Source organism: Rissa tridactyla, chromosome 3 (assembly GCF_028500815.1).
Source record: "Rissa tridactyla isolate bRisTri1 chromosome 3, bRisTri1.patW.cur.20221130, whole genome shotgun sequence".
NCBI lineage: Eukaryota > Metazoa > Chordata > Aves > Charadriiformes > Laridae > Rissa > Rissa tridactyla.
The window spans coordinates 99,772,402-99,793,866 of record NC_071468.1 but is presented as its reverse complement, the minus strand read 5'-3'; the positions used below and the strand labels follow the sequence as shown (position 1 = coordinate 99,793,866).

General features: G+C 39.4%; 1 protein-coding gene across 29 annotated transcripts in view; it reads right to left on the bottom strand.

The window, feature by feature from the left end:
• Positions 1-21,465, bottom strand: part of DST (dystonin) — a 310,022-nt gene that overhangs the window by 53,185 nt on the left and 235,372 nt on the right. For all 29 annotated transcript variants that reach the window (XM_054197080.1, XM_054197086.1, XM_054197084.1 and 26 more), the window contains 11 exons: positions 15,341-15,502; positions 14,053-14,223; positions 12,618-12,784; positions 10,793-10,952; positions 10,216-10,542; positions 9,953-10,037; positions 8,591-8,832; positions 7,332-7,538; positions 3,479-3,598; positions 3,197-3,304; positions 1,213-1,431 (listed from right to left, as the gene is read on the bottom strand). In XM_054197080.1, coding sequence (XP_054053055.1) covers positions 1,213-1,431; positions 3,197-3,304; positions 3,479-3,598; positions 7,332-7,538; positions 8,591-8,832; positions 9,953-10,037; positions 10,216-10,542; positions 10,793-10,952; positions 12,618-12,784; positions 14,053-14,223; positions 15,341-15,502 — 1,968 coding nt within the window. The remainder of the gene's footprint in view (positions 1-1,212; positions 1,432-3,196; positions 3,305-3,478; positions 3,599-7,331; positions 7,539-8,590; positions 8,833-9,952; positions 10,038-10,215; positions 10,543-10,792; positions 10,953-12,617; positions 12,785-14,052; positions 14,224-15,340; positions 15,503-21,465) is intronic.

Sequence of the window (21,465 nt, the reverse complement as noted above, 5' to 3'; positions counted from 1 at the left end):
CTGACATTAATCTTCTACTTAACAAACAAATCTCAGCTAATGGCACAGCCCAGGGAAAATGCAAAAATAGAAGCTCATCTGAAGGGCCTCTCATGCAAGCAGAATGATTAAAGTAGATGGGGAACAATCCGGTGAGTAAAGCAAGCATGATTTGGTTCACAGTGACTAATCAAGATAGTTTGTAAAGCTCATGTTATATAGCTAGTCTTAATAGAGCATGTTTGTTCATTGTGGACACAATAGGAAGACAAATGAGTGAACCCAGTGTTTACCAGTACATAATAGTGGCATATCTTCATTAACTGGTCTCAGAGTAAACAAGACTTTGAAGCCAGGGTTCATCCTATCTAACTTGAGTCGCTTAATTGAGGTAGCTAAAAAAACCCAAAACCTAGTTACTCTATGCTCAGTAGGGAGAGACAGGTATGTCCAGTAGCCATATGGGTTTTGCATGTGTCAAAATATGCAGGCTTTTAACCTCGGTGGGATGCATCTGATTTCACGTGATACTCGTAGCCACATATGACACGTACTAATTTTTATTCCAGCTGATTATTCCTCCATGTAAGAAAGGCCATATGGTGGTCAGCCTACAACACTGTTGCCTCTATTTTGTGATGTTATGGTAAACAATTGTTTCTTTTAATTATTACCTAACAAACATACTTGACATGAAAAAAAATTATGGGATTGGCTGGAACCCAAGCAATCAATTCTTGGCCCTCTAATTGTCCATCTTCCTGGCTCAGCTAGGTTTAGTTCCAATGATAACAACAAAACAAAAGACAAATTTTTTAGTCATGTTTTACCTTCTTTTGTTTCTTGCTACGAGGTCGCAGGTCTGTTCTTTCTGTTTATGGGTTTTGATTTGTTCTAATACTGACATTAATGTGTACTTTTAAATACGCTTCTTAAAAATTAACTTTATTTGTGCTCAGTTCTCTTGCTACAATGGCATTTTTTTCCCCCTTAGCCCTCTTCTATGCTTATGAAATGTTTGCTGCCTTCCTCAGAGAATCTTGTTTGCATGCACAGTTTGGAAAAACAGCAGAGGCATGATGTACTTATTTTGTATTATTATTTTAAATAATTCTTTTTTCAACAGAACTACATGTGTCTGGGTTTTCAGCATTTAGCAGAGCACTCCACAGTTCTAGGCAGAATACTACTTGCTTTTGACACTTTGTTTTTCAAAACTGGCAAAATGCTTACCCTATGCTCTTCTTGTTGTTGCTTTAAAGTTTCGTATTCAAGGGCTGGTGCAGGAAGCTGAGAGATGATCATTTCTGTTTCAGTTAACCATGGCCAAAGCTCTTCATAAGTCTCCCAGAACTGGTTAACCAGGGACTGAGCCCGTTCCAGCTGGAGGTTTCTCTCAGAGTTCATTTGACAGACTGCATCATATTTCTCCAAGAGGCTTTTCATTTTTTTCTGTAAAATAATATAACAAAAAATAGCAATGTATGTTTTTCCACGTCTATTACCTACAAATTTCAATTATTTTTATATATATATATAATCTATTTCTAAACAACCTTTGATAATTATAGCATCAAACCCCAGTGACCCAAATTTTAGTTTTGATAAAGTTTTACAGTATCAGTGTTTAAGGTGGACAGAATTAATATTGCGGGAGATCAGAATTTGGCAGAGTACTTTCAAAGTAATTAGAACATATTTTATGATATTGATATTTACAAATAACACTTTATTCATAGGGCTTCCAGTCAAGCTGCAAATGATTCGGCTGCAGATCTTAGCCCCACTTCCTTACTGAAGACACTTATCTTCAGTGATACTTGGCAGAAATTACATTTTCCACAGCATTTCTGAATCAAAGCACCATGAACCATACATGAAAATCTGTTTTTCGGTGCTTGGTTTTTTTTTTTTAAATCTGGGAAGAGAACAGAGTATACTGTTGTGCTTGCAGCTTACAAACTTGCAAGAGAAACCACAAAACATTATTTTCCAGGTTAGCATACATTAATTAATGAAAACGCGTTACCATTCAAAAAATGATAGAAATACAAGTTTTAAACATTACAAATCTACCGTATTTGCACATGTGATAATAAAAGAAAGTATCAACTAGCTATACATTTTTCTTGTGGAAGGCTGCCCAAGTTATCATTTTTATGAAATATTATATGTGACAATGCACATAAATGCTAGCCTTGGAAAAACTAGACATATAAGCAAGCCACTGAATGTGAAGTAAAGGATCTTTTTTGGCGGAACAAGCTATCCTTTAATTTGTTATGTCTTGCATGTAAATTAAGTATAGAGATGCTATCCAAAGGACAAAACATAGCCTAACACACAGATATACAGTATTTTTGACAAAAACAAGTATTTAGTAGAGACTCACATAAAACTGCTCTCCCTTATGACTACAGTTTCATAGACAGAACATCTCATCTATTTTAAATTAACTTAAGAGCAAATCAAATTTATTCAGAGATCCTGCAGCAGAGCATAATTAGTGAAGTATTGTTCAAGGAGGGTGGTTATTGGAAGGACTAAATTTACACAAAAAATCCAGCCTTACTGTAATTTAGCAAAAAAAAACCCCAACCCCACAACTAGTCCATTCTTAAATGCCAACACGAAAAATCTGTCTGTACGTATATATAGCCCATACCTCAGGCTCCCTGTGTGCGTGTAATAGACAAAGGCATAAGAATGCCTTTCATGAGCTGTGCTAGTCGACAGGATGGAAAAACCTTGGCAAGTAAGGCCTACGCTGAAATCGTCGGAAATGAAAGTAAAGATTCACCCTGAGGTGCACAGCCATTGAATCCGGCACAGAAATACACACGCCCAGACCGTCACTGACCCAAGAGAACTGGAGAAGATAAACAGCCAGATTCCACACACACCACCCCAGATGACTAATACCTATTCACTCAATCGTCCATTGGCTAAAATACTATTTACCATGGACGAAAATGATAAACGGGGCTACAAATTAGTATCAGGCTATGAAGCAAGTACACAGGGTTTGCTCTTTGAACATCCTGAAGGAAGGAGAGTGATACACAACAGCATTTCTTCTAGTACTACAATGCTCAGACTAGAAGTGGCTGTAATTAATGCTTTTTCATTAGTATTTAAGAAAAAAACACTATATGAATCCTTCTACTTATATATTTTTTGCATACTACTGCTCTAGCTGCAATTTAAGGAACTTTACCTTCATGGTCTGTTTCTCTTCTTCGGTGCATGTGTTCATGATCCTATCCCCCGATTTAACAAGTTCATCTATAGTATCTTTGTGCCTCAAAATCTCCATGGTAAAAGCCTTGAAACACAATACAAATTGGTCAGAAAAAAAAATAATAAGACTACATGGAGTAAAAACTATTTTTGAAGTGCATTATGATGGACTGAAAATTAAATCATGCCAGTACATTTTCTAGATGGAGAGTGTGCCGGCCAATAATTAACATGACAGTTGGAAATGCATTTCTTTTACCTTTTGAACTTGTAGCTGAGCCGTGGTCTGGTCTTGCTCAAGCCTAATATCACCCAGAGACATCAGTTTCTTTTCTGTTTCTGCAATCCAGGCAAACTCAGCATCAGCTGCTTGATCAAACTAAATGAGGGAGACGTGAATTAGTTCAGCAGTTCTATAGACATGAAATTAGAATGACCATTTCAAAAATTTTAAAGAAGATTAAAAAAAGATACTTTTGAATTGTTAGAATGATAGCGGCTCACTTTCCATATGAGGTTTTTATATAAATGAAATACAAAGCCCAAAATGATTCTCAGGGATTGTAATACAAGCAGGTTAATTCATAAGCGTGACAAAGCAACAGAAGCAAATACTTTTTCCAAAGCCTACAGCTCTCTAACAGGCATAAGAAAATAAAAAGGGTTATAATGTCAGAATTTTAACTAGACTGTTTATTTTCATTTTATTCTACTTTCACGTGTCTTTTCCATCTCTATGTTAATTACTACTGCTAGTGTTGCAATTACCCTAAGAAATAGTTGTTTGATGTTATCCTTTTAATCTTAGAAGCTGCTTTGGTATTAAATGATAAAGGCAAAACAATCACAATTCAACTAAGTCAGTGGAAAAACCTCACTGAATTCAGAGAGGACAGGATTAAATCCAAAACTAGATTAAATGAGAAAATTCTTTGGGGCATTTGGGTACAGCCAGTCCTTCTACTAAAAGATTAACTTTTGACTAGCTTTAGTCAACACTTAAATGTTTCAGAAATTACCTCAAAGCACTAAAGTAATGAGAGGATTTAAAGGATCTGTTTCTTACTAATTTGCAAAGGAGAGCATGAGATCCTGCAAAGAAATACATGGGGACCTAACTCTTTGGAAAAGTAAGACCAAATTTAAAAAAAAAAATAAATCACACATTCTCTCTTCAGCTCAAGTTTATAGGCATGTATCTTAGCACACATGTGTTGCAGTACTCAATGGGGGCAGCTCTGAGCTTAAGCCATACAGAAATATTGCATGGGATGATCAGACATACAAAACAGTCATTGTAGAAACTACTAAGAACTAATTTATTTACTTATTTATTTAAACTCTGACCCCCACTACATTTAACTGAACACGAAGAATATGACTCCGAGTTATTGTGAAAGTTTGTCAGGATGTTTTAGGTTAGAACCTGCGACTTGTATTGTTAATACCCCCACTTTCCTCAGAAGTCTCTCTCTGTCCCTCTTGTCTTTTCAATCTGCTGGTCTGTGCCTTTGTGGCTGTAGACCATGTAAGGTAGCTGGAGTTCGCTTTAGCCACTAAATCAGTCTTGTCTTAGTGGTTAATCATGAGTCACACAAACCCAAAAGAAGCAGTTCTGTGATTTCATTCTTTATGAGTCAATCTTTTTCAGCCTTTATAATCCATTTGTTACATGAAAGAGAGCACAAACATTCTTTTTCACTATATGTCATTTCTCATAGAGGTAACAGAAAGTAAGTTTTGTCCTAAATATTGTGACTTCCTAATAGAAAGGTATGTTCCAAAAACAGTCAGTACTGTAAGCATTAGCACTAAGCACATGCACCGGTGGTGGTTTAATCCTGGCTTCAACAACTGCAGCTCACAACCAAGCTCTTCAGAAGCCCATCTATTTATGATCCAAATGAAGGAAATGAAGACGGCGATTTCAAATGTGTTAGAGGTACAAATTACCTTCAGTGGGACTTCCTGATACCAAATACCCATGAATATATAAGATAACATTGAGCAAATATTTGATGGAAATAACAAAAATCAAGGCACAGCAGTGAAAGTTCTAGGTCACATAGCATCAAGGAAGACCAGGGACTCTAAAGTCCATTTGCTGAAGGTATAGGATTTCCAATTTGTGATGTTCAACTATAACATTAAGGAATAAAAAGCACAAAATCAGTACGCTCTGCATCCAAAATTTGAAGTGATTTCTTACCATTATGCATGACAGTTATTTATGAGCCCTGAACTTCACTTGAGTCACTATAAAATCATCTATTTCATCCCCACCCAGTTTAACCAAGCGTAGTTCATTGTGGTACTTTTTCTTCTAACCAGGAATGATTGACTTCTAAATACGATGACATTGTGACTTGCTCTGAGAATGCCTTCTAAAGCACTCTCTAGGGCTGCTTTAGAGTGAAGAACAATAAGTACACCCAAAGTAGAATATGACCTTCTGTTTCTTCGTAGCACTCCTTCACGAGGGTAAGACACCAACCAGTACCTTCAGTATTGAGAAATGAAGGTTAAAACGTGTAGCTAAATTTATCTCTAGGGTAATTCTATCCATCTGTGAGCATTTTGCCCAGGTAGTTTAAAACCAGGACACTGCACTAGTCTATTAAGCCTTCCAGCTTCCAGTCACAACATGAAACAATATGCTTACCCCTTCATATTGCTTAATAAATTTCTCACCTTGGCCCATTAATATGTAGCACAAAACCCACACTACTCCCATTGAACCCTCATGTTCTCAGTGGCTTTTTCCTCCAGCCAAAACTTTTTAATAGTACAGGCACTTGAACGAGTTGCCATAGGGTAAGCTCACAGAGCACTAGCTTCTCCAAAAATATTTTTTATTTCGCATGGTCTTTCGGCGAGCTAAATGGAAAATAGCTTATCCTTCACTGGAAGTGTGTTAAGCCACTTGATATTTATCATAGGATATAGTGTATAGAAGTATATTGTGGTGATGTGAGTTGGGCTGAAGGGGAGGTTAGGGGTAAGGAGGACTAAGGTGCAATGCACGCTCACAAGATTAGCTAGTGGAGCAGCAGCTCTGGACCTTTCATGCCTGGACCCAAATCTGCTGAACTTGTGCTAGGGGATGGCAACATACTCACAGAATTCAGAAAAGTTGAAGGAGAGCCAACATATACTCTCCTGTCTCACCTTATCACTCATTAAAAAAAAAAATAAAAATCACTCTTCATTTTTGAAGATTTGGTTAACACAATAATATTCACAGCAAATCCCTTAACAAGAAACATGAAGTTATTTTTAACCTCAGTTACAAGGAGATCTCAGTTACCACCAGCCTCTTTTAGTTGGCTTTCAGCAAACTTTGAAAATACCACACATGCTTTCTCCTTGTGCTGTTACAACTGTTTACGGGAACTATTAGCAGAAACAGTATTTGTCCACCAATATTTTTAGGCCTGAACTGTAGGCAGACACTGGAAAATTGTGTTTCTACGACGCATTTATGAGCAAGCTTAAATATGGGACTATTTAGCGATCAAACTAGAGTGCCAGTTCTCAAAGTGTACCCACATATATACCTCTGTGCACATATAGAAACTTCCACATATTAAATAACTAAAGAACCAAGCAGAAAAGCATGGTGGATGTGAATAAAAGCAATTGTTATTTAAATCCTCCACTACAGCTTGAACAAGACGATCCAGCTTTTAATTGTGGAAAGTACAGAGGAGCTAGATAATCAGATGATGCTAAAAGGTGTGGCAACCCTCGTGATTTCAGTGTCGCATCCAGTAAAATTAGCTGGGGATCTCAATGTTACTTAACACAACATGATCTACAAAGGAACATGGGCCATTCAGTTCTTACTTAAGCAAATTCCCACTTAAGGAGCCACAGGATAGTTACAGCAATTTTACCTACAAGACTGATGTTTGCGTCAAGAAAAAGGTAGGCAACTACAAGTGTATAGATTAGCTGAGTTCCGGCATTCATATCTTAAAAGTGGAGTCCCATTTCATTCAAACAGGCCTTTTGCTGCTCAAGCACAACAAGCTTTTGGCAACATTATTAAAGAACATCTTTTGTTCAGGTACACATGGCCGGAGACTTGCCCAAAGAACAGTTTTCAGTACCTGCTGGGATCTCAGGATGGCGGCATCAATCTCATCCACATTCTGAGAGATCCTGTCACTCACTGATCTGTAACGTTCATTGTCCTCTGTTATCATCTTGTCAAGCCCCTCTCTGGCCCTCCACGGCACCAGCTCCAGGAAGGCACTGCCAACTTCATTCAGAGTGTCCAGTAAGCCCTTGTTGTTCTTTGCTTCTTTTTTCAACTCCTGGAAAAGGCCATTTAAAGTAAACATGCGAGCATGCGAGCTAAGCACACGCAGCTTGCACATGTTTTCTTATTCTTTCAACCACTCTATGAGTCAAGAACTGCAATGTTTTCCACACAACCCAAAGCACACTTATTTTCAGCTCAATTTCGCTTTTTGATACTGCAAGCTGTTTGGCAGAGAAGCGGGTGATTCTTGAAGAGAATTTTCTACAGAATATATCTTAAATATATTTCTCCAGTCAGTATGACAGTCTGAAATTCTTTGTAATTTTGTAAGAATTGTTAGTACTTAATGAAGAAAATAAAAATAATGGATACTCTTCGCAACCTGCAACTCCATAAGGAACTAAATCACCAGCAAGTGAAATCAGGCATGCAATAAAGCAAAATATGATGAATTCACGTGATTTCTTAAATGAGCAATGACTGGATTAAATTCCAATCAAATCATCACACAATGATGGAATAAGTTTTTCAGGAATAAGTTTTTACCTGTATAGAAACCCCCACCGCTGTTTTATTTCTCTTTATTTATTTTTATATATATATATATGTGTGTGTATATATATATATAAAAGAAATTTAATGGAAAGATTTTTTTTTTAGCTTCCCCCCCTCAATGTTGTCCACACCATCCAGTTTACACTCCAATTTTTCTTTCGAAATAAATATTGTTAAGCAAGACTAGCAGTATATGTTTTAAATGCTGACTCTTTTTCTACTTCACAGGATTTTATCCATGTCACACCTAAAGAACCAAAATAACTTTGTTTGACAATTTAAGAGCTTTCCCAGGATTAGGTAGCTGCTTGAATAAAAAGGAAATGTTGTGCTTCTCTTGCGCTAAAAATAAACCTCAGCCCAATTTTGTAAGTGATTATAACAGATGACTCTAGAAAGTGAGTTTGATTCTTAACTACTGTTACTTTTAGTCAAGTGATCTGATGCCAAAATTAGTTATTCACGAAACAACTTCATGCCAAACATGAGTTAACACAAAACCTAGCTGAATCATACAGCAATAAATAATTCACAGATTCTAAAACCTACTTTTTGTCTTTCTTGTACTTGGCTTAATTCTTCACCCTTTGGTATTTGAGTTTCATATGAGTCTAACTCCACCTCCACTTCGTCAAGCCATTTGCAGAGCTCCTCGTGAGTTGAGTGCAGTTGACCTGCAAGCTGCAGAGCCTGCTCTAAGGTCTTGGATACATCAGAACTCAATTTCGTAATGTCTTTGTATCTTGCTTTAATGCCTTCCAATTTATCTTGAATTATTACAACTTCATCACCTAAAACACCAGAGGGATGTTATTTCCTGTGATCACAGATATTTAAAAGCAAAAAAACCCACCCAAATCCCAAACTCCACCTACTGCAGAAATCCCAGTATTTAAATTATAAAATAACCCAAACAAGATGACAAGGTCAATCCTCAACTGCTGTAAATTATCCTACCGTCACTAAAGTTCACAGAGCTACGAAGTTTACCTGAGCTCAGGATCTGTCCTTCTGTCTTTTCTTCTGTTTTACTAAACTAAACTATTAGGAAGTAAGGACTTAGATTCAATATTTAACACAAATGTTCTTTAAAAAAAATCCACCCTTAAATTCACAACACTTCTTATAAAGGTCAAAAAAAAAAAAAAAAAAAGATTATAAAAGGGTCATTGAAAATGTGAAGAAAAAAAAAATCAACAAAATACTACCTAGATTTTCAGTTACAGTAATATTTGACATCTCTGTACACCCTCATTACTATCCATTTGAAACACAACTCAAAAGGCTGAAATAAAAACAACCTACCTAGTGTATATTCAGATTTCATTATAGACTATGCATAATGTCTAAGACTGGAACAGAGAAGGATACCCCCCACCCCCAACCACATGTGTGTCTTAAAGAGTTCAAGAACTTTAGAATTACTGGAAAATCTGGACAGATGTTGATCTACAGAACAGACATGTTGTGTACAACTGGAACGCAACTTTTCCCACAGTATTAGCTCCAATGGATGAAGCTTTCCTCTTGCAGTAAAAGGTAGTTTAATATCTCGTTCATCTGTGGATGTCTGCAGGGAATTGACTGCGTCTACTGCCAAACAGCCCTCCATTATGAGTAATGTCCATAACTTGCTATTAGGAATGGAATGCGGGTTCACTAAAATAATTTTCCACTAAAAATATTAAAGGATTCAAGGGCCAAATTCTCTGCAGGCAAAAAAAGGACTTTTGCTCACTTACGTGAATAGTGAGATTGGCCCAAATACATGACCTGCCTGAACCTTGACCTCAAACCTTTATTAAAATAAACAACTACGACTGCTTTAACCAGCAAATATGGGTTAACATTGACAAGTTCCACTTCAATTTTCTCATAAGCACTTAAAAGTACAAGAAAAAAAGCTCTAACCTGTTGTTTGCTTAAGAAGCTCTAAGCCATTTTGTATAGCCAAATCAACATTTTGTTTTCTAAGAAGAATCTCTTCCTGAAGATCCTAAGAGAAAAAAAAGGCTGTTTGTGGTAGCACAGACACAACAGATTATATTATTTTTACTTGGAATAAACATATCATAATTTTAAACAGAATATATTAATGAAAAATAAATAAAGCATGGGAAGATAAATAAAAATTAAAAATGAATTAAATAATAAATGAACAGAAATCAAAATACCAGTAGTTCAGAGCGCTGTTTCTCAAGCAATTCTGGGTTGCAATCTTGGACTGACAATTTGCTCAGTTTATCATGGATCTCATTCAGCCAGTTCATCAATTCAACTTCGTCCTCCCCAAAAATCTGAGCATTGCTGTAAGCTTGCTGGAGAAGTTCAGACCTGCTGTTGCTCTTCTCTTGAATCTCTATGTATCGGGCCTGTGAAGAATCTAGCTTTTCCTGCACCATATATTTATCTTCCCTGGAGCTCATACTCTTTAGAGACTGACCAGTGCTAATGGCCTGATGTAAACTCTTATTGTGAGCTAAGACATCATCTTCTAGGGCCTATTTTTTAAAAAATAATGAATAATGGAAAAGAAAATCAGAAAAACATAAAAGAAATGCAAGTGGAACTCAATAAAAACTGAACGAAAAAGGAAATATTGCCAACGTAAATATATAAAACTCAAATTACAGAAAAAAATTTCAGTATGGTAAAACACAGGTACACAGCAACAGCTTTGCCAGTTGTGTGGCACTTTACAGAAGCTTCTAAAAAGAATGACACAAAGAAAGCGTGCGGTCTGTATCTTACTTTATGCTGAGAAATTTGCTGCTGCAGTTTGGAGGCCTGCGTTCCAATAGGTTCTGCATTTGCAAGCCTCTTCTCTGTGGCGGTCAGCCACTCCACCAACGGCTCCAGAGCTTCATGGAACTGCTGCGCTACCACCAAGATGCTTTCCAACTGACGGTTCCTATTAACATGTGAAGAAAAAGGTTATTTTTTGTGATGAAGTAAGTGTGAAATAGATTTGGTTTTTTTTTTGTTTTGGGTTGTTTTTTTTTTTTAAAAAAGCCCCTGAATCCTTTGCAAAGAAAAAAAAAAAGGAAAGGATTCTGTCTTATTGTAGGAATCAGTCACCAAGTGAAACAGAAACATATCTATGATACTCAATGAAAACCGAGGTCAAGTAAAAATCAAATAATTTTTTAAAAAACATCTCAGAAGCTGTTTGAAACTGTTTTAGCTAATATGCAAGTTTTGTAAATAAAGAGAGTATCACCTTATTCATATACATTTTGCTAAAAATAATTTAGCACTCAATTCAACAAAATATTGTTTTATACCCAATTAGGATAGTTGTCAAGTTTCTAGCTGTCTTTAAGCATAAAGTTACATTCCCTTGACTATTTTACATGTTTTAAAGTTAGGCAAAGGCTTTACTGAACCAGAACATACTGTCATGCTTCCTCAGCATCGTAAAATATCTTTAAACACTTGTTCAATGATGTGAACAGAACTATTTGGCTCTACTTTTGCCTCTCCTGTTCCGAATAATAGCTCTCAATGAAGTTAGTGAGACAACGTTAATAAAGCACAGAGACTTGACCTCTAAAATAAAAAAGCAGTATCTAAAACATTCCTGTTTCAGATTATTACATTTCAGAGAAGACCCTTGATTACAGGAAGAGTCTCCTCTACAACCACTGCTGAACAAGTTTCCTTCAAGTAGACTTTTCAGAGAGACTTGCCCTATGTGAAAAACATCACAATATTGTCTTTCAAATGGGGAACTCATTCCAGACAAAAGCTATGTTTACATGTGCTTCCCAAGGCTTACAAACAAGGTAGAATTGAGAGACTTAGCCACAGAACACTCAGTGAAAACACTCCACATAGTTTTAAAAATCATCCTCAAATCTCTTCATTTCTAGAGACCATCCAAAGAAAAATGGAGACAACTTTGCGGCAAATACATGGCTTGGAAAAGTTGCAATTTGATTTTTAATTAAATATCACCAGACTGGGAGACTAATATTAAATTAAACATGACATTAACATTTACCCCAGCTAATGAGTCAGATTCCTTCAATAAAAATAAAAAAAAAAAGAAAAAGAAAGAAGGAAATAATGGTCTATTAGTGGTTGACTCTACTAATTAAATAATCATATTATTAGTATGAGCTAACAAAAGAGGTTCAGAGTAAAGGAACTAAGAAGAGGCTATGAAAAGGAGTAGGAGGCAACAGAGGTGAGTTCAATGCTACTCTAAGCACCCAGATGCCATCACATTCTTTTGTTCTTCACTGTAAAGCTTCACTGTTCACTTAAATGCCTTTTCTTCCAACTTTCCAAGTCCTTTCTTATTCTCAATTGTGCCTTCTTCAGGCCACCTCTTATGCACCCTCTTCTTCTCTCTGCTCTGAAGAAGGCTGCCCTTTTTCAAATCCCCACCCAGAAAACACATTCCTCGACCCTTTCAACACCTACTATATTAACATCAAGACAATAATATAATGTAATAGTAAGAATGATAGTACTTGCAAGCTTTCATACTATAGAGTTCCACATGCTGCTTCTAATCATCTATCACATGCTACGTCTACATTTTTCAAATCTATGAAAGAATTTCAAATACCTTGTTTCAGCTTTAGTGAGCAATGCATCCCACCGACTATCCAGGAAACTCAACTGTTTCAAGATTTTCACTCTATCAGCAGGTTCTGCTGACTCTGCAATTTTCTCCCCTTCACGCTTGATTACCTCAACGGTAGGCTTGCGGTCATCCAGCAACCTCTGGAGAAGCTACAGAGAAAGTAATCAGGCACCAGGTTATTAAGAAACATTGGAATAACACAAGTGTAAAAACAGAAGGAGCTAGACTTCTTGAAAACCTGTTAAAGCAAAAAAAGAAAAAGCAATGCCTACATTGTGATGAAAGTGTGAATAATGTTAATCAAAAAGAGATACACACCACACCACCCCCCCACATGCTCATTTTCGTTTCTCAATTGTTTTGCTATGAACAGCAGAGTTTTGCCAAGCCCAAACAACTTCCTTGGTTTCTATGGGGTAAAGATGTGTGGCAGCCCAAAGAGTGAACATATAGAACAAAAACCTCTATTTAATACCATTGAGGGAAACAAGCTATTTAGAGTATCCGATGCATTTTATAGGAACGTTTTTGAGAAAGCTGCATGCCCTTCTAGATTCGGCAACACAAAGACAATTATGATGTATATAGAGATAGGAAAATAGATATAAAACCCATTATATAATTGACTCATCACTTGTTTGAGATACAACTGAGTTCACTGATGTAGTCCAGTAAATTAACTTTTCCATGAAGAATAAAACACACCTTTGTCTAAAATCCTCCCTTCCTCCATTCTCTAGTTGCCTTTGGTAACATTAACTTTTTGCCTCTGCGGATATCCCAACATGACAACCTGTATTGACCACAACTTTATATGAAATCTCTGCGTGGCAGTGGGCCACACAGTCCAGCCGCATGGACTGTATGTTTCATAAGCTACATTATGGTTCATTTTTCTATAACCATTATGAAAAAATGCAAAAGTTGACAACACTGATAGCGTCTCTACATTAGCACAGGCCATTTCCCAACAGCATTTCAACTTATTACCAACAACAATCAGATCACAATCAGGATCAAGAGCCAAGTATTTAAGTCTAAAATCTGTAATATTACCTTGGAATTATTACAATTAAAATGTACTCGTTTTTATTTCCTACTTTCCAAATGACCAAATACTGATTTTATGCTTTTTCTTTTCCAATAGACCTTTAACGATCCTTTCCGGATTATGTTAATAATTCTAACCAGAGCTCAGATCGCACAGTGTCACTCTTTGTCTTAAGTCACAGAAGACGAGCACTTCTCCTAACCCTGGACAGATTCTTGAGTACCAAGCAGATGGCTGCTTTAAACACCTCAGACCACTTCAACATAATACAATACACTTAAACAGATTTTATGCTTTGCCAAAGACTGTGAATTTATTCTCATTGATCCAGTGGAAGGAGAGAGATTCTTAACGCATTTCACTTACTTTCTGTTCTTGTATTTGGGCCTTCACAACTTTGAATTCAGCAGATGGTGGTTTTTGATTAGCGACAAGGTCTTCTGTATCAATAAGCCAGCTAAGCAGAGATTCAAGGGCATCCTGAAATCTCCCACAGTGAAGGAGGGCTTCTTGCAATTGTGCAGCACGCTGGGCAACCTGAAAAAAAAAGAAGATGATCAGACTGTACTGACCTTTTCTTTTTATTTCTTTGAAATAAATAGCCAAAATCTGTAGAACATCTGGCAATATCACTAACACTCACATTTTCATAGCTATTAATAAAGGCACTGTGGCACAATTTAGCATTAATCTTTTGGGGCTACAGACATCCAATGAAAAGAAGAGGTTAACTCCCAGCAAATCAGACTGCTCTACTAGTTCCTTACAAGAGATACTCCTGTTTTGTATAGCTACAGTATTATGAAGTAAGTTTGTGTTTCAGTCAGTCTTTATTTTCCTTATAGAAAGACTGAGCCAGGCACCCAAACTAGCAACTCTTAATAAGGGGCAAGAATCCCTTCAAAGGGAAGAAGGCATAGTAAAGAAGAAGGCAAACAGGTGAACCACAGGTGTCTGTGGTTCTGCTGCACCAATCCTTCAGGAAGACAAAGTGGAGGAAAATGAGCGCCGTTTCTACTTCCCACCCTTTCCATTTTCCACCTGCAGCTACTGCTGGGAGAGGACTCTTAAAATAGAAAAACATCTACAGCCAGTTTTCCAAAGCAGTGGTACCTTCTGATGTCTCAAGCAACACAATCCTTAAGGTGCTTTAAAGGAAACGTGCCACTAGTCACACAAAGCCGGGCTGTACCACTCCTCTGTGCACTGCACAGGTACAACAGTGTACGTGAATGAATACAATAGAGTGAAAAAACATGCGAAAGAAGAACTACTTGGAAGTGGCTGTCTACAAATAACATTTGTATAACAATACAATAATATAATAACCTTTCCCATGAGCATGACACAACTCCAACCTCTTTGATTGGGTTATCAAACTTCCCTGTTCTGCTTAAGGAGGAAGGAACACATAGTCCTAGAGGAGTCTTTCCTGAACAAAAATCCAGGACAGACCTATAGAAAGTTTGACAAAACCTCTGGCTACTAGTGCTATAAATCTTATCCTCAGAATTACCATCAACGTGATTGTGTAAAGCAATATAATTCATATTCTTAGTAAATATTTAATTTCCTGTATTTTGAAAGACATCAGCAAGCAAATAATCAAAAAAGCAGAATGCAACAAAAGCAGAACAGTATACGGAATAATAACCTTCTTATTAAGAGTCTTCCATCGGGTGTTGACATCTTCAAGATCGTGTTCAAGGTTTTCTGTGTTGGTACTTTTAGCAGCACTTTGAATAAGGCCTTGACCCAACCAATTTACCTCCTGTTGTTTTGCTTGCAGGGGTTCAATTTCTTCTTTCTGGAATACCTGCAGTTGAAATCCAAGACACACATGAAACATCGTATCTTCTAACATAAAATGCATCTGGTATTTGCATCAAAAAAGTATGCAACAAAAAAACAACAAAAGAAAAAGAATCGCTGAAACCTGGTGTCTAGAAGAAAGGAAACCATTCCTCATCAGCACCTTCCTAAAAACAAATTATTAAATCTAAACAGAATCGACTCGATCTAAACAGAATAAATGCAACACATCACAGAGGGAAATGATGTACACTTCCATGAGTAGTTTTAGACAGGAAGGAAAGGGGGAGAGAGAGAGTAGGGGGGAAAGTTTTTGGAAGGAAAAAAACCAAACCAAACCAAAACCAAACAAACAGAAAGAACTTCTAATAGAGGAAAAAATTCAAGACTGGAGAAACTCATCTATCTGTGTAATTATCTACCTACGAAATCTTACAAAAAAATGGCCCAGAAGGATTGTTAAATTGTCATCAAATAAATAAACACACACCAAGAGAGACAGCTGGGCACTATTTTCCAAATTAGCACAAAAGCAAAAGTTTTAAGTTGAAGAAGTGGTGAAGGAAGAGGTATTTTAAGGTAGTTTTTAGGAGAATACAATGGTAACAAGTGAGGAGGAGGCACCACAGATGCTGCTGAAACAGTATCCCCACGGACACCCAGGAGAATGGGTTGTCATTCAAGGGGATTTTCCTGCAAATTGCCAGGGTTTTGACCATACCCAAAGAGCAGTTTGAGCAGTTTTCTGTTTGCTTTATTTTACTCTTCCAGGTATTTAAACTTTTTCAGAGCCAGATTATTACCACTAGCAACAGCAATGTAAATCTCCATTTGTATTCAGCTGCATTAGGCTACACGACACCAGTGTCAATGAGATCAGAAAATGGCCTGAAGCCCCTGAATTAATTACACAGGCCAGTGAAAAATAACCAATGAATAAACAATGCTAAAGAATGCTCAACTTTTGACCCGAAATCCTTCTATTTCTATAGCAGCATTCAGTAACAGTTTTGGTGTACACTTAGTGCATTCAAAGCAACCTTTCTCAGCATCCTGAAAAGCGGGGATCACTTTGGACATACCAGTGACTCTCCCCTTTTGCACCAAACACAGGGTGGCAAGTGATTGCTTTTAAAGCAGCAGACCTCAGGTGGCTGAGCACGCTTCCACCAGCTTGACAAGTCAATCTAGAAGCTAGAGCAACTACACTAAACACGAGGGGTAAAATAAAATAAGCACCCCTGAGAATTTTGTTCCTATGGACAAAAAACCCCCTGAAACCCCTAAGACTGTGGTTACATGAAAACTGAGAGACTGGAACCAGCTGGCTGCTCCCAGAAAAAAGGAAAAAGCTTGTGTTTTTCTTGACTGTAGGGTAGGGAGGAGGCAGAATAATATTTCCACACAGAATCAATAACAAATTCTTCTTTTATGTGCCATAAAGCCTCATCTTTTGCAAGCAACATCCTGCCACAGAGAGGACTGATCTCCATAATCTGCCCTTTAAAAACGCGTGCATTCTTTGCAGGGAGAAGCTTAAAATAAATTACAATTATTGCCGAGGCCAAAGTTTACCAGAACAACTTAGCAACAAAGCTTGAAGTATCTCAGATTTCAACCAGTGGGAAGAAAAAAATTACAGACCCGACAAACACCCTTTCCTTATTACAAAGCTTCACTTCTTACTCTCTTACCTCATCCGCCACTCGCAAAGCGCTGCGAGATCCTGCACTTGTAAAACACTACTGTAACGTCGGAACTGCTTTCTGGCACGCAAATGCAAAAGTCGGCTTTCAGAAGAGGCGGTGAGCCTTTAATCTGCCTGCTTTGGAAACCACAAGGACCTGATACTGTCGCCTATACCTTGATGAGTAAGGCAGCTCGGGCTGAACACATGGGCTGTAGCTGCCCTTGAATGGCATTGCCTGTAACCACGCTCTGCGCAGACACCCAGCACCAACATGGGTGCACGGATGAGGCACTTCCACATCGGGAGTAACAGGCACCAGCTGGGCAATAAATAACCCTGCCCCACACAGCTGGAAGTAATCATCCCTCTCCGAATTTGCCCCTCATTCATTTTCTGAACTGACCATCTCACCAATTTTGGACAACGTGTGTGTGCTATGCAAATTACACTGATTGCTGCATCTGACAAATTAATAAAAAATGACATTTTTGCGACAACAAAACTTAAAGAAAGCTTTAAGCAAATATCTTTCAGGTTGTGTTACAACTATTTCAAAAATATGTGGATTTTTTTAAATTACCTTGTTAGACAATAGGCCATTGCAGACTGTATCCAAGGTTTCTTGGATGCCAGTAGTCCAGATATTGCCTTTACTTCTCCCTGGGACAGCTTTTGGACAGTCTACAGTACTATCTAATTGAAGCTGTTGAACAGAAAATGTCACTTCATTTGAGCCTGTACATGCTATACTGGATTCCTCTGTATCAGATAAAATCTCGTATTTTGCTAAATCCAAGTCACTAGTATTTACAGCAATATTTGCATAATAGACACCTATATCATGATGTGCATCATCCACATAATCCTCCTCTACTGTTGTGACTTGTGTTTTAATTTTTTCATGAACTTCATATCCATTTTCCACTTCATTGTTGTCGAGGGAAATACTTCTTCCATCACTTTGAAGAGGATCTTCATGTGACAGACTTTTCTCTTTGAAACCTTGTAAGTGAGAGTATTCCCCCCCCATTTCTTCCTCATCGGTCTCACATGTCTGTGCATTGCTTTGTTGTACTTTTCCAGAGGGTAAGATGTCATGCAAAGCCAATCTGCAGCTTTCTTTGACAGGGACGCTACTGCTTGCAAGCAGTGGGGTTTGCTGCTCTCTGCAGATTGCTGGTAAATACGGTCCGAACTGACCTACTGCATGGATATCTTCTGCAGAAGATAAACTTTGCATTTGAGCTTGTTCCCCTGCTAACAGTGTATCTTGTTTATCTTCCCTTTCTGTTGGAGGGCTGCATAAACCAGAATCATCCTCTTCCGAGGTAAGAGAATTCGTACCCCATTTGCATTTGCCCAATCTAGCTGTATCTGACATATCAGCAGTTTCATTAAAGGAGCATTCACTTTTATTCGTGTAATCCGAAAAGTTGGGCGGAACAAACATTCTCCACGATCGCCTATGCTCCTTCTTTTCTGTGTGAGACTTTGCTTTGGCTAATCCAGCTGTCCGAATTATATCACTGTTCAGTTTGAGAGCATCAAAGATCATTTTTTCATCTAATTTATTAGCTTCACGGCTTCGGAGCTCAAAAACACTGGAAGAGGTAAGGGCACCATTGGAGCACAAAGTGCTGATGTCCAGTGTTCTGTGACTGTAGGGTAAGGTCCGGTCCGTGAAATGCCTCGAAGAGAGGCTGCCCTTGGAGCCCGAATCGATCTGTTCATTCAGCCGCACAGTGTCATAGATGGACCTCTGGGGAACATAACAGTCCTCAATATTTAGATCTTCATCTTCTTCCCCTTTGCCAACACACGGAGGATTCTGACGTAGACAGTCTGGTCTGCTAAGCGGCTTCCCCATCCTGAAAGTATTCGCACAAGTACACCACTACACCTCTGTTTTCATGGATACAGGGGAAACATTTAAAAAACACCAGCACTCTGAAGAATTATAGTAAACTTGCCCTTAGCGTAAGATGCATAGATACAAAATATACATCATAACTTACGAGGTGGTTGAGGTCATTCATAATCAGTGCATCAGTTTAAATGCAACTTTACCTGGATGTGAGGTTTTATCCCCGCCCTCCCCCCCAATATAAAGTGCTTCAGTAAGAAAAGTAACAGAAATCTTCCAATGTCACAGAAAAACAAAGTATAGCAAAATCCACCAGTGGCTCAAATATTTCAAACACTCCACAGAAAGCTTCACTTATTTTTCCAGGTCAGAATCTGTATCTGAAATCTCCCGATTAAGCCTTCCAAATGAAAAAGTGTTACAGAAGGCAGCACATTATCTTCTGTAGGTGACAGCTCAACTGTAATCCATTTAACTGGTTTGCAGAGTCCCATCTCCTTTATAAATAAAACATGGTGCGGCAGCTTAAAAAGAATCCGCAGTGGCCGTGTATGGTTCACGCCAAGGCACGGAGAAAAATCTTGGGGGGTGTGTGAAGAAATAAGTTAAATCCCGAACAGTAAGAATAATAAACCAGCCCTTTACTTTTTTTGGCAGTAACTATAAATAACCTTGATCCGAAAGGCAGCTTATCCTCCTCTGGTACTAGGCTTGTCCGTGGTGCCTCCGCAAGTCCCACAGGAACACATCACTTTCTAGCAGCCAAGCCAACGCGTCCTTCCAGCAGACAGTCGGAAAACACAACGTTTCTAGTCCGATTCTCCCACCGCCGACCTGGAGAGATGTTTAAGGCAACCGCAGAGCAGAGCGGGCGCGGCGTGTGCCCCCGAACCCCGAAGGCACGGCAGGTTTACATTCGGCAGGTCCCGACTACGAGCAGCAGCTGCCGGGCTGCCCTCGCTCCTTCCTCCTCATTTCTGAAGCGCAGCTGCCAAGGAGGCAGCCGAGGAGGGAAACCCCCCCCCGCCCTCAGCGAGCGCCGGCGCGTCCCGCCCGGCGAGGCCGTCCCTCTCCCCGGCTCGCCCCGCTCCCCCAGCGCCGAGCAACGCCCCGCTTCGCCCCTCAGGCAACATCTGCTCCCGGCCCCCCCGCTCCCGCAGCGCCGCTCGGGGGGCTCCCCCCGTCCATTCCTCCTCCTTATCTCCTCAAGTCCCCCACCGCCCCGTCGCTGCTCGCTCACGGCCGTGCCGGTGCCGTGCGGCGGGCGGGGCCGGCCCGGGGCGGCGGGAGGCCTCGCCGCCCGCCTCAGCCCGCCGGAGGAGCCGCCCGGGGCGGGGGCGCGGCCGCACGCCGCTCGCTGGCCGGGGTGGCCCCGCCGAGGAGGCCGGCAGGCGGGGCGCCGGGAGGTGAGGGGAGGCGGCAGCGCGCCAGCCGCCGGGAGACACTCTGGTGACCATGCTGCTGGCTTTTAACCACCGGCCCCATCACCCCCGACCGATAAAGCCGTCGTTTAAATGGACGCTTCCACAGCAAAGTTAAATTGGAAGTTATTTTAAAAAAAAAAAATAATCCCAAACTTGTCTTCAGTGATCTCGTCCTTGGGCCTTGGAAGGGCAGAGAGGCTCATTCAGTTTCGACTCCCTCCAGTCTGGTTCCTGGCTCTGAGGCAGCAGCTCCGGCTGGCACCATCCGACAGGGCAACCACCGCCTGGCGAACGGCAGGGCCAAGCCCCGCTCCCACCAAAACAAACGTTAAAATGCTGGGAAAAGGTATCTATATTTGGAAGACTTTTTAAATGAGACTTCGAGCAGCATAAAAACAGCCTAACAGGACAAAGATTCAGGTTTGGGACATGTACATCTTTTAAACACTGTTCAACACCTCCACTTGTAGCCCATAATATGCAGGGGAAGGTTGGGAGGCTCTGGGGTAACTTGCCACGAGGACAGGAGAACGTGTCTGGACCAAGGTGTTCTGCTCCAAAGGAAACCATACTCCTAAGAAGCAGCGACCTGCGCTGCTTGTGTGACAGCAGCCATCAGCTACAGCGACAATTCCGACCTCAGCTTAAGGACAGCATATGGCAATTAGTGCTAAAACTTAACATAGGGCATTAACTACAATCAGCTGGAGCTTTCCGCATTAAGCAGCCAGGAGGATACACTGTATGCAAGAAATACAAACCCACCACACTTGTTGTTTATTGATTTACTTGATACACAGTTGGCTACGTATCAAAATACTAAAGTCATGCGAGACAAATTCTCTCTTCCTCCTCTATGGTGAGCAGCCATAACATACTAAAAATATGCCAAACAGATACTCACCTCTGGATTTTCTAGTTGAGAATATATACTACAACAGTAAAGATGAGAGAAGCATTTTCTGAAGTCCCATCATCTGTGATGATTC